The sequence below is a fragment of the Phoxinus phoxinus genome (genome assembly GCF_949152265.1).
Source record: "Phoxinus phoxinus genome assembly, chromosome: 7".
Taxonomy (NCBI): Eukaryota; Metazoa; Chordata; class Actinopteri; order Cypriniformes; family Leuciscidae; genus Phoxinus; species Phoxinus phoxinus.
In genome coordinates this window covers 28,252,263-28,264,785 of record NC_136882.1, presented here as the reverse complement: position 1 = coordinate 28,264,785, position 12,523 = coordinate 28,252,263, and the positions used below count along the sequence as shown (strand labels likewise).

The following is a 12,523-nucleotide window of genomic DNA, read 5'->3' as shown; positions in this document are numbered from 1 at the left end:
ATTTATAATTGAATTGATTTATTATCGTTTTCATTTGTATTTTGGGCTTTGTCTAGTTCTTAAGTTACATATGTACATATTGTTAAAATTGGTCTGTTTATAGACCAAATATTAAAGAACCAGTTACCAAAAAAAGTGTAAATATTGGTAAAACTGCACTGACTAAAGAAACTATTTTCTGTCATAATGCATTAAGTAATTGTAGTATTTTTTCAGTCAAGCCACTGTCCTCATACAGGTTAGGTTGAGTTGATTATAGTTTATACTTTTCAAGAGAGACTACTTTCCATCCCCATTCATTCCTGACACAGAACTGATTATGTAACATACTGAAATAGTGGCCACTGTATCTGGGTCATATATAGCAGGAGCTTCCTAGCAAATGTGTCATTTGATGGTACACAAATAAACCAAAGAACAGTTTTCTTTAAGTTCATAAACTGTCACTTCTTTTTATTAAAGACTTCCTATGTGATGGCATTGTCAATGAACTGTTATGATTTGCCTGTTCCTGTTCTATAACCTGTTTTATATTCTGAATGTGTCTGCATGGTGGACAGTATTATACAACTCTGTCATCATTCTATCTCTGAGACACAGAGACACCTATTGGTGGATTAAAGAGTTGCATTCCATGTTTATGTATGACTATTAAACTGATCATAGCCTACCCATACTTAAGTTACAATATAACACTTTAGTATGATGCAGTCTGGAAAACTACTTTCTGCTGCCCAATATGACAGGAGCGCAAATTTGCCGGAGGTGCCAATCAAATCAGTGAGGCGATGGCGAGAGAGCTGGGTGACCGTGTGAAGCTGAGCAGAGCTGTCTACAGCATTGACCAGACTGGAGACCTGGTGGAGGTCAGGACAGTTAATGAGGAGATATACAAGGTGAGAAAGTGCATTTAAAATGGACTACTAGCATAATGCTTACTGCTGACTGCACAGTATATAATGACTACTAATACTTAAAACAAGCTATGTGAAAGAATGCATCATGCAAACTTTCAAACAGTAGCATGCTATGTTGATGTCACATGTCCAGTTGTTGTCTATGAAACACACACACACATTCACACACACAATTGATTTATTTCTATTGAATAAATATATGACAGTAAACATGCTTTTGCATTTGTTGTCAGATCTCTTGGGCCTTCTACGACATTGAAACATACTAGTTTGACTCTAATTATATGTCTTTAATACTTTTATTCAGCAAGGACGCAATAAATTGATCAAAAATATCAGTAAAGCCATTTATACTGTTACAATATTATCAAAATAATATTCCACAAAAAAAATTAAGCAGCACAAACATTTTCATCATCTATACAAATAAGAAATGTTTCTTGAGCAAAAAATATGAATGATTTCTGAAGGATCATGTGACACTGAAGACTGGAGTCATGATGCTGGAAATTCAGCTTTGCCATCATAGGGATAAATTACATTTTAAAGGGTTTTCCCTTTCTGTCATTAAAGGGATAGTTCACCCAAAAATGAAAATTAGCCCATGATTTACTCACCCTGAAGCCATCCTGGTTTATATGACATTCTTCTTTCAGACGAATACAATCGGTGTTATATAAAATAAATGTTCCGTCAGACGGCCATACGCATCGATTTACACCAAAAGAGTAACACTTGAACTTGACGCACAACGTAATGGCAAACGCGGTTGCCCAGCCCTGTTAGTTTGAACCGTGAGAGGCGGCAATTGCCGTCATTACGTTGTGTGTCAAGTTCAAGTGTTACTCTTTTTGGCGTAAATCGATGATGCGTACGGCCGTCTGACGGAAGCTAGTTATTTTAGTCAAAGTTTTAAATATGGATATTTTTCTTACACGAATGCATCGCTTCACTTCAGAAGGCCTTTATTAACCCACTGAGACGCACGCTTGGAGCACTTTTATCATGAATAGATGCGCTTTGATGGACTTCCAAAGCCATCCCGCCATTCACTGCCATTATAAAGCTGGGAAGAGCCAGGATATTTTTTAATATAACACTGATTGTATTCGTCTGAAAGAAGAATGTCATATACACGGATGGCTTCAGTGTGAGTAAATCATGGGCTAATTTTCTTTTTTGGGTGATCTATCCCTTTAATTACTCACCCTCATGTCGTTCCAAACTCGTAATACTTTCGTTCATCTTCGGAACACAAATTAAGATATTTTTTGAGGAAATCTGTGCTTTCTGTCCCTGCATTGACAGCTACGCAACTGAAACTTTGATGCTTTAAAAACTTCATAAAGAGATCGTAAAACTAATCCATATGAATTGAGTGGTTTAGTCCCAAATTTTCTGAAGATACACGATCGCTTTATATAATGAATAGATTGAATTTACGCTTTTATTCACATATAAACATTCATCAACGCAGTCGCACACATCAGTTGTGGTAAACGGAAGCTCAAGCATGTTTGCTTGACGTGCAAGAACCAATGAGGTTCAGTCTCGTGTGTTACGTAGCACGTTTGAGCTCACGTCTCGTGCATCAATGTGAATAAAAGACTAAATTCAATCTGTTCATGATATAAAGAGATCGTGTACACAGCTCAATTCATATGGATTCATTTTACGATTTCTTTATGAACTTTTTGAAGCGTCAAAGTGTCAGTTGCGTAGCTGTCAATGAGGGATAGAAATCTCTCAATTTCATAAAAAATATCTTCATTTGTCTTAAGAGTTTGGAACAGCATGAGGGTGAGTAATTCATTTTTGGGTGAACTATCCCTTTAAAATGTATTAAAATGGTAAACTGTTATTTTAAATTGTAATAAAGTTTCACAATATTACTGTTTTTACTGTATCAAATAAATGCAGCATTGACAAGCACAAAAAAAAAAAAATCTTACAGACCCCAGACTGTATACAACATTTTATTGTCTTAACTTTGGCTATCCAATCAAATTCGTTACATGAAAATGGAATATCAACTCCATTGCATTGCATTGTTTTATACAGTATTCTAAATAAGTAGTGGGTCACCCCTTACTTATTATTAGTTATTAGTTTAGTTTAGTTTTAGTTTTACCTTTATTGTCATTGCATGGTATATAACGAAATTTGACACCTCTCATAGAAAACAAACGGTATTTATCCATATTACCCACAAATACCAACACATAAAAACAATAAAAATAGCTTAAAGTGTCTTGTGCATGTTATGCAATATGGCATACACTTCCGTTCAAAATTATTGAAGCAGCTGTGCGAGGATAGAGGCAGGGGAGAGAGAATTATTTTGTGCATGTAATACAATTTTTTTTATAATACACAAAATATACATATTTCAAAAATGGTAGTAGCGTAGTATGTTAGTCTATGAGTTCAGACAGTAACCAGTGATGAAGTTCCTTCTGAGTAGGCAGTATCTTACATCTCAAATTGGCTAAATCGGCTAATTTGAAGGACAAATGTCCCACTTTGAAGTATGTATCATCATGTGTGTAAGCTTGGTGGATTGTTATCAGTAAGCCGCTCTTCATCCCCCTGTCCTGGCCACATCCTCTTCCCTGAGCTGAAAGCTTATTAAAGGCTGCTGTAGAGCTGCTTAACCCTCTGGGGAGGAACAGTGGGGGGACACTGGAACGACTATATTCAACAATATATCCATGTATCTAAAACTGATTATACAATATACACCACAGTTCAAAATGTTGGGGTGGATGAGGGAAGTCTTTTATGCTCACCAAATCTGCATTTATCTGGTCAAAAACACAGTAAAATCAGTGATATTGTGTAATATATATTACAATTTAAAATAACTGTTTTCCATTTAATATATTTTAATATGCCGTTTATTACTGTGATGGCAAAGCTGAATTTTCAGCAAATTTGTTGAATGTTGAAAAAAAAAAAATCTTTTTTTTTTTTGACGTTTTGAGACTGTAAATCCATTAAAAGCAAACAAAAAATCTTTTTGTTATATTCAAAGACAGGTGTGATTTCACAAAGACATTTTATGTCCCTACGGCAGCTTTAAAGTCACCATGAAATCAAAATGGAACATTCTTATTTTTTATTTTTTTTGCTGTTGTGTTTTTTCTTGCACATTATTATTATTATTTCTGTCAGGACTACTATCATCAAATATGATTGACAATTAGCATACAGCTTGGATTGGCGGTATGGTTCCGTTCTGGGCGAGAACTCCCAGCGCATCCATGCAGCCTAGCATGGATAAGAGCAGCAATAACACCCCTTAGGATAAACAGAACAGAACCATCACGAATGTATGCAAATATATTTAATTCAATATTTTAAAGTACAACATAATTTGAGAATTTATTCTAATTCAAAGGGAATCAGAATGCCAAATCCTGACTGGCGAGAGGAGGAGCTGAGGAGGGTAATTCGCTCCTGAGAAACGCGATAGCTGCTTATAATACTGAAGCTATATGTATACGGTGATAGGCGTCGTATTCCTATAGGTAGATGTGGATCAGCTGAGAGTCAGCTGATGCGAGCTTGACTAATGTGACCTGTCAGAACTAACGCTACGCTTGATTATTATTGTTATTTTTATGTATTTTCACTTGTAATCTTTTTATCAAACGAACTTCCCCTCTATCTTGTAATGACGTCTCTTCTCTTCTCTGATGACATGATTACTGGGGGCGGGACAGCCTGTCACTCACATGAGATCATCCAATCACAACAAGCCAATCAATTCCGGATGGACAAAATCAAGTCACGCCCTAAATTTGTTCTTGTTCAAGAAGCCGTTTCACTTGGATATATGTTACAATAGGGGACAAAAAGACAATCACAACTTCCATTTCATGCCGACTTTAAGTACGTTGTTGATGATTTCTGGGGTTTGATCCTGCCACCTATTACTTCAACAGTCCTTTTAACACTAAACTACGGTACCTGAAATCACTTCTATTTGTAAAATGTTTTTTTATGGCTTTTCTTTCTTTCTCTGTTCTTGTAGGCCAAATATGTCATACTTGCCATACCACCTGGGCTGAACTTGAAGATCCATTTCAACCCTGAATTACCCCCTCTGAGGAACCAGCTCATTCATAGAGTGCCTATGGGCTCAGTCATCAAATGCATGGTGTACTACAAAGAGAATTTCTGGAGGCAAAAAGGTCTGTACCTCTTGCCTATTGTCCATTAAATGACATCACTTAAAAGCAGTTTAAGGGTGTGTTCACACTTGTAGTTCGGTTCGTTTGGTCTGGACCAAAAAAAGAAAATAATACATTTAGTCCTAGTTCACTTAGTGTTTACAATGTCATTTTAAAGGAACCTAAAGATAATACAATTTTGCGATAGACTTAACGAACATCCAAAACTATGCTGTGTTCTGAGGTAAATGTGCTCGTTGTATGTGTGTACCTATGATGGTATTTTGACCAGCTAAGAAATCGTGAAGAGTTTTTAAAATGTGTAAAGGAGTCAAAACAGCGGTAGGAATTCCTCCGTTGTACACAAACGAAGATTTGCTGCAGGAAGACGGCATTTATGACACCTGTACTGAACTTTAATGGGCAACGTAGCTCCTATGAAGAGAAAAAAAAATGGTTTCTGTTATCCAGCATTCTGTCCTTTTTATGGTGTTTTTGGTTCGTTTAGATGTCTTTGGTCCGCGTTGTGATTATATTTCTGTCGAATTGCACCAGAGTTAGAAGCGAACCGAGACCCTCCTTTTTAAGGGTTTTGTTTTGCTTGTTTGATGCGCACCAGGGTTTGCATGGCAGTGTACACAAATGAACCGCACTAACAGAGCAATCGCAACAGTTAGTTTTAAACGAACCAAACCTGACAAGTGTGAACACACCCTTAAAACAATTTGAGTGGGACTGAAGTGGCTACACACAGGTTTAAAACTTAAAGGGGTGGTTGATTATGATTTCACTTTTTTAACTTTAGTTAGTGTGAAATGTTGCTGTTTGAGCATAAACCACATCTGCAAAGTTACAATGCTCAAAGTTCAAAGCAAAGAGAGATATTTTCTTTTAAAGAAATTGATTTTTAAGGACTACAAAAAACGGCTGGTTGGGACTAGGGCTGACTTCTAATAGTCGAGGATTCGACGATTCGATTCGGAGAGGTCTGATTCGACTATGAACCTCATAGTCGAATACATGGGCGTCAGTTTGGTTTGAAATGTGCTGGGGACAGAGACGCATTCGCATTTTCAGAAGGGCTGGGTACAATTTTATTTATTTTTTCGCTTTCGCGCAGGTCATGTTTTGAAAGACGATGTCCTGTAGCTTACTAATGTAAATAAATAAAAATGTATTCAAAAATCTGCTTCACATTTTCAGCAGGGCTGCGGAGCGGCTGTGGGTTGACTCCACACGGTTCTCATGTGCGTTAAAAAGCTTTACGTGGTTTAATGTACCTAAACAACGATTACCAAATTTCCCTCTCATATTGCTCCTCATAACCACTGAAAATGGTAAAAAAATCGAACCCGGAGTCCAATTATTATGGACGTTATCTGATATTAAGCGTTTCTGCTTCACATTTTCAGCAGGGCTGCGGAGCGGCTGTGAGTTGACTCCACGCGGTTCTCATGTGCGTTAAAAAGCTTTACGTGGTTTAATGTAGCCTACCTAAACAACGATCACCAAATTTCTCTCTCATATTGCTCCTCATGTTTATGAAATGTTATGATATATGTGTGATGTGTTTTTTAGCTCTTTTGTTTGAAATGGAAAAAATCTAGCTGCTATCTAAAAAAAAAAAAAAAAAGGTTCGACTATCAGTCGACTATGGCAAAATCTAACGAATCAGATTCGACTATGAAAATCCTTAGTCGAAAACAGCCCTAGTTGGGACTACAGGACATTCCTCCTGGGTTAGTGACATCACTAACCCTAAAATTTACATAAACCCCACCTTCGGGAACGCGATTTATAGATTATCATGACAGAATATGCTAATCAATAACTAGAAGATAACTACACATAAGCTACATAAATTCATCAACTTACCATTCAGAAATGTCCTGTTGCATTCTACATGTTGTCACTTCTTCTTGAGTCTCTCCATCTTTGTCCGGTTTGAACATAAAAGGCTAAAAGTTTTTGACATTTTCAGTGTGTGTCTGTGTGAGGTAAAAGGACACGAGCTCTTGAAGCTCCGCCCACTGTGCCGGGAGCAGCAGCTCATTTGCATATAAAGGGACACACACAAAAACGGTGCGTTTTTGCTCACCCTCAAAAAGTGACCATTTTAACATGCAATATAAAATATCTGTGGTGTATTTTGAGCTAAAACTTCATACACACTCTGGGGACATCAGAGACTTATTTTACATCTTGTGAAAAGGGCATTATACCACCCCTTTAAAACTAAAAAAAAATATTTTCTTTAAATAAAGCTAAAATAAAATATAACAAATTTAGATGAAAACTTAAATGAAAATGAGAAATGTTGACTTGGCAACCTACTGACATTTTTGAAGTGCTAAAATGACTAAAACTTATAAAAGAAAGATACATTGAAAAAGTAAAAAAAAAAGACAAAAGCACACAATTATTAAAATGAAAACTGAAAATAAAAAAATAAAAGCTAATTCAAAATATAACCGTACATAAATAATACTAAATTAACACTGGCTACACATGGCTGTTTTGATTTTTCAGGATACTGTGGCAGCATGGTGATCGAGGAGGAGGAAGCGCCTATTGGTCTCACGCTTGACGACACTAAGCCTGATGGGTCTGTGCCTGCTATAATGGGGTAAATAAAGCGATGAGCTTTCTATTGTACACTCAAAAAAATGAACTAGGAAGGTTGTGTACTTTACATAATATATTTATATTTTGTTTACTTATAATAATTGTGTTTGTTGACTTGAAATGTTTTTTTCTATTAAGGTCCACGTAATTATGTCTCATCTTAACAGTACAAAATACTAATGTGTTGTCTAAACACAAACCATTTATGTTAAGTAAAAAAATCTTACATCCAGAGGGTGGCGGTATAGTGCGACGCCAACTGCCATTTTGCCCTAACTTAATTTGATTGTGTTCAATCTGCTAAAATGTAAAATTTTAAATTACTTAATCCGTATGTGTTGGATTACATGAATGATTTGTGTTGCATTAACTGAAACTGGGCGGTGCTTGTTAGTTCCCAGCATGCTTTGCATATGGTTGAATTAAGAGAGAATAAATGTTAAAATTAAGTGTTATTTTATGTTTTTTGTAGAAAATGAGAAAAGGGGAAGACTTGATAGTGTGTAATTGTGTTTAATGTTCAATTACATTGGAATTATTAGAACCATTTAAATTACAGTGGGTTACCATTGTGGAGAAGAGTGGAGCATTTTGTTTGGCTGTGGACTGATTTGATTATTTTTAACTGCTTTGGTTGAAGGAGCATGTAAATCTTAGCAATTAATATGTAAATATGTGCTACTGCTAACAAATAGCTAGATATAGTCTATCAATTTAATGATGTGTCACTAAAATAAATGAAATATTAATGGATGAATGAAAATAAAAAACACCTAAATCATGTCAGAAAACCTTAAAATTAGTTAGGCTGACACTATTAAATTAAGCTGTGCCAAACCATAGTAAATAAGTTGAATCAACCTTAATAAATTAAGTTGACCCAACATAAGTACATTAAATTGGAATAACAGAATTGCATAATGCTGAAATAAAGCAAGTTAATCATGTGGAAATCCTTTCCATGATTTTATTATGTTCATTCAAAGAGTTATTTTTTTGAGTGTAGGATGAACGTAAACTGCTCACAAAATAAATGAGATGCCTGAGGTGACAGAACGGTAAGCTGGTTCTTTCTCTTTTGCAGTTTCATCCTGGCACGAAAATCCAGGAAACTAGCAGGCCTGACGAAAGATGAGAGGTAGAAATGTCTGTTTTCATATTAGTACAATGTCACTATACTTTGCTGAAATGATTATTCTTACCAGAATGTTGTCAACCATTTCAGAAAGAGAAGGATCTGTGAGATTTATTCTCGTGTGCTCGGCTCAGAGGAAGCGCTACATGTGAGTCTCCATGACCAGAAATCATCCTTTAGTCTCATCAGTTTTTGATGCTTGTTTTTCATGGCGGTCTTTTTTTCTCAGCCTGTGCACTATGAGGAGAAAAACTGGTGTGAGGAGGAATACTCTGGTGGCTGCTACACCGCCTACTTTCCCCCTGGTATCATGACACAGTATGGCAGGTTAGTGTACCGTACCTCCAGACAGAGCGTCTCTGATTCAGCATTATACAAGACTAAAACTGAAGAAAAAAAATCAACATGAGAAGATGTTTCCCTCCTTTTCAGGGTCCTGCGGGAGCCGGTGGGCAGGCTGTACTTTGCCGGAACTGAAACGTCCACAGAGTGGAGCGGTTACATGGAGGGGGCCGTGCAGGCGGGCGAGAGAGCCACTAGAGAGGTGGGTTTTTAGCCATTAGAGTTTAGTTACTGAGATCTAAATTGTTCAACCCACATTTCCTGTTTCAACATCCACGAGTTTATTGACTTTCATGAACATGTTCAGTTTGAATCCTACTTTGAATCCCACTGTTTTCTACACATTCATCAACAAAACTTTATTATCCGTAAATATTGTTGGCTTGTTTTTAGTTCTAGATGTTATTATTACAACCTTGCTGAATAAAAGTGTTAAATTCTTTCAACAAGAATTGTACGAACCCAAATGTCTTAATTGTAAACGTTGCTGAAAAACTCAAAATACTATATGCTTTATTCTTCCAGATTTTGTGTGCAATGGGAAAACTCGATGCGAGTCAGATCTGGCAGTCAGAGCCTGAATCACTGGTATGAAATTCACTTTTTAATTTTAAGAAACATTTTCTAAATGCCATAAATTTAAAGAAAAATCATCATAAATTCAATATTGTTTCTCAAGTGTCATTTCTCAAGTGCCTCCATAAAGAAATAAATTAAATTTAAAGAAAAACCTCTTTGGGATCTTAAACAAGTACTGCTCTAAACCCTTTCCTCAGGATGTCCCAGCCCGGCCGTTTGTCACCACATTCTGGGAAAGAAACTTGCCATCCGTTGGAGGGTTCCTCACGTTTATGGGCGTGTCCTCCTTCCTGGCTCTGGCCACAGCCGCAGGAGTGGTCGCCTACAAGAAGGGGCTCCTCCCACATAGCTAAAGCCCCTCCCACTTTTACAACCTGTTCTCTGTGACCTGGCCTTGTGATTGTGGCGCTCAGTCATCCAATCACAGCCACAACTGCCTGGGTATGTGGCCGAGTTACTTAATTGAGATTTGACACACAATTGCTCAGTCATTGTTAAAAAATTAACCAAGTGATTATTATGGCATAATGAGTAGTTACTAATTGTTAATGCGGGAACTGCCCTGTCAAAGTGTTCACAAACTAGGCGACAATCCACAACCATTCATTGTGTGTGTGCAAGTTTTTGTTTGTTTATCACCAGTCTTATTGATTACCTCTGCTAATTTCAGGTGCTGTTCTCAGGAACTCATTAATTAACCTTCCGAAATATTGAAACAACATTACAGAGATTAGATTAGCATTTAGCGATGCATTTTGTGCATACAGAGAATATCTTCTCTACATCACGACACAGAAGCTGTGTTAGCTTCAGCACAATTCACTATATCATTCATGAGAGAAGCAGAGGCTGTTCATGTCAAATTTACTCTTGATTCTCAACATGCCATCCATGACCATGTCAAACGACTATTAGTACAGACTGGCTTTGTGTCTGGTAGTATAAAGAAGTGGTGTTTATCTGTCATAGAGAGCTGATTTGAAGGATGTCCCAGTGTTTAAAGCTGCTGTGTGTGATTGTGTCTGATTGAAACATATAAAAGCATTTGAATGTACTTTTACATGATGTAACGGAACAGTGTATACTTAAAATATGATTTTTTTACTTACATTTACTGTCAACCATCCATTGTTTAAGAATCCCATAGTATATTATTAATAGTAAAAAAAAATGCTAGAATGTAATTAATGTAATTAAATGTTCATTGTTGTTCAACACAAATATCAAATGTTCAACACAAATATAAAGACTTTCCCAGTTTATCTAAATAGTTTAATGGGAGTTTTGTTTTTCCCCCTCATCCACCAACTTTGTGATAGACAGACAGATGTAAGTGGAAAGCATCCCCTTCCTCACCTTCATAGCAGTAATCTGTGCAATTATTGTTTCCAGAACAATTATAATATGTATTTTATCAAATTTTACCACGAAATGCAAAAGAATATTTAATTTGTCTAAAACTGCAATTAATTGAAAAGGAGGTGATGCAGCCCAAAACATAGACAGATTTAAAACTAAAATGTATTATGTGTGTAAACCTGAAGTGTCAATTTTGTTGTTCCAAAGATGCGTTGTAACTGTTGTTTGTGGTGCCTTAATCTGATGTAGTATTCCTCATTTCTCAAGTGCCTCCAGTCTTGAACATTGCTTTCCAAAAACGAGCTCTTTTCACAGTCATAACCAGAATTTCTGAAGATCTTTTGGTAGATAAATCTGCATCAGACACGAAGTGACATTTAAAAACTTGCTGTGTGCTGCTCTAGTCTTCAGCATGCTGTACAATCAAAAGCTGTCACTACAGCTTCCCGAAGAAGCCACGGATGATTCAGGACTGACAGAATCCACTCCTGACTGTTGATATTAATGTTGGATAAGAAAGCTTACAATCCATGACCTTCACCATAGTTGGTCAACTGTGAACTTAGTAACGAAGAGGTGATTCTTTAGTCCTGACATGTTGTAGTTGCTGTAACTCTGCCACCTGGTGTGCTAGTGAATTGTGCCTCTATGTGTGTGTGTTGCTAATGTTTTTCCGAAACCACATAACATGGCCCTGTTTATCCGGTCTGTTGTCGTCTGCTCAAGGTTTACATAGCTTCCCTGCTACGATCCCCATGTCTGATTTTGTGTGCGTATAAAAATGTCCAATGGTCTAGTCTTGTAATTGCATTATTTGATCTCTTTGTACAAATCCAGCGACTAAGCTGATAATAAAAGTGTGATTTACCATCAGTCCCAGAGTATGCCGTTCCTCTGTTATCTGTGTACATACAGAGTTCTCATCTGAGTTGCTGCCCTTTAAAGTCGCCGGCTTCTGGATTGGCGTGACGTCCTCCTTCAGGGGAGAGAACAGATGAGGGTCTTCCAGCAGAGGAGAGCTCATTTCAGCCGCAGCAGGGCATGGACTTCCTCAGCCACATTTAAGTTCCTTGGGCTGGATGGAAGTACAAATTGTTATACAAATGTTCTTTTTTTTCAATGATCTTTCCTTTCTATGATTTTTTTATTTATATACATTTTAACATTATTTTTTGAAATTATATGCCATAAGAAAAAAACAGCAGATAGATAGAATATGGCTTTAAGAGGTTCAGTTCTTGGTTTAACCATTAGAGGGTGCCAGTGTCCCACATATGTAACAATAATAGTTATTGGACAATGAAACTAAAAACACCTGTTTTTAGACCTCAATAATTGTTTACAGTGACCACACCAGGTCACTATATGATGCTGGTGGAGGAAAACATTTT

The 12,523-nt window shown here is 36.7% G+C and overlaps 1 protein-coding gene across 1 annotated transcript in view; it reads left to right on the top strand.

Moving 5' to 3' along the window:
- mao (monoamine oxidase) overlaps nucleotides 1–12,010 on the top strand; it is a 48,067-nt gene extending 36,057 nt beyond the window's left edge. Inside the window, exons 9-17 of the mRNA XM_079617720.1 lie at nucleotides 747–896; nucleotides 4,954–5,113; nucleotides 7,622–7,718; nucleotides 8,802–8,855; nucleotides 8,943–9,000; nucleotides 9,082–9,179; nucleotides 9,285–9,396; nucleotides 9,720–9,782; nucleotides 9,971–12,010. Coding sequence (XP_079473846.1) covers nucleotides 747–896; nucleotides 4,954–5,113; nucleotides 7,622–7,718; nucleotides 8,802–8,855; nucleotides 8,943–9,000; nucleotides 9,082–9,179; nucleotides 9,285–9,396; nucleotides 9,720–9,782; nucleotides 9,971–10,126 — 948 coding nt within the window. The 3' untranslated portion in view covers nucleotides 10,127–12,010. The remainder of the gene's footprint in view (nucleotides 1–746; nucleotides 897–4,953; nucleotides 5,114–7,621; nucleotides 7,719–8,801; nucleotides 8,856–8,942; nucleotides 9,001–9,081; nucleotides 9,180–9,284; nucleotides 9,397–9,719; nucleotides 9,783–9,970) is intronic.
- The last annotated feature ends 513 nt before the right edge of the window (nucleotides 12,011–12,523 follow it).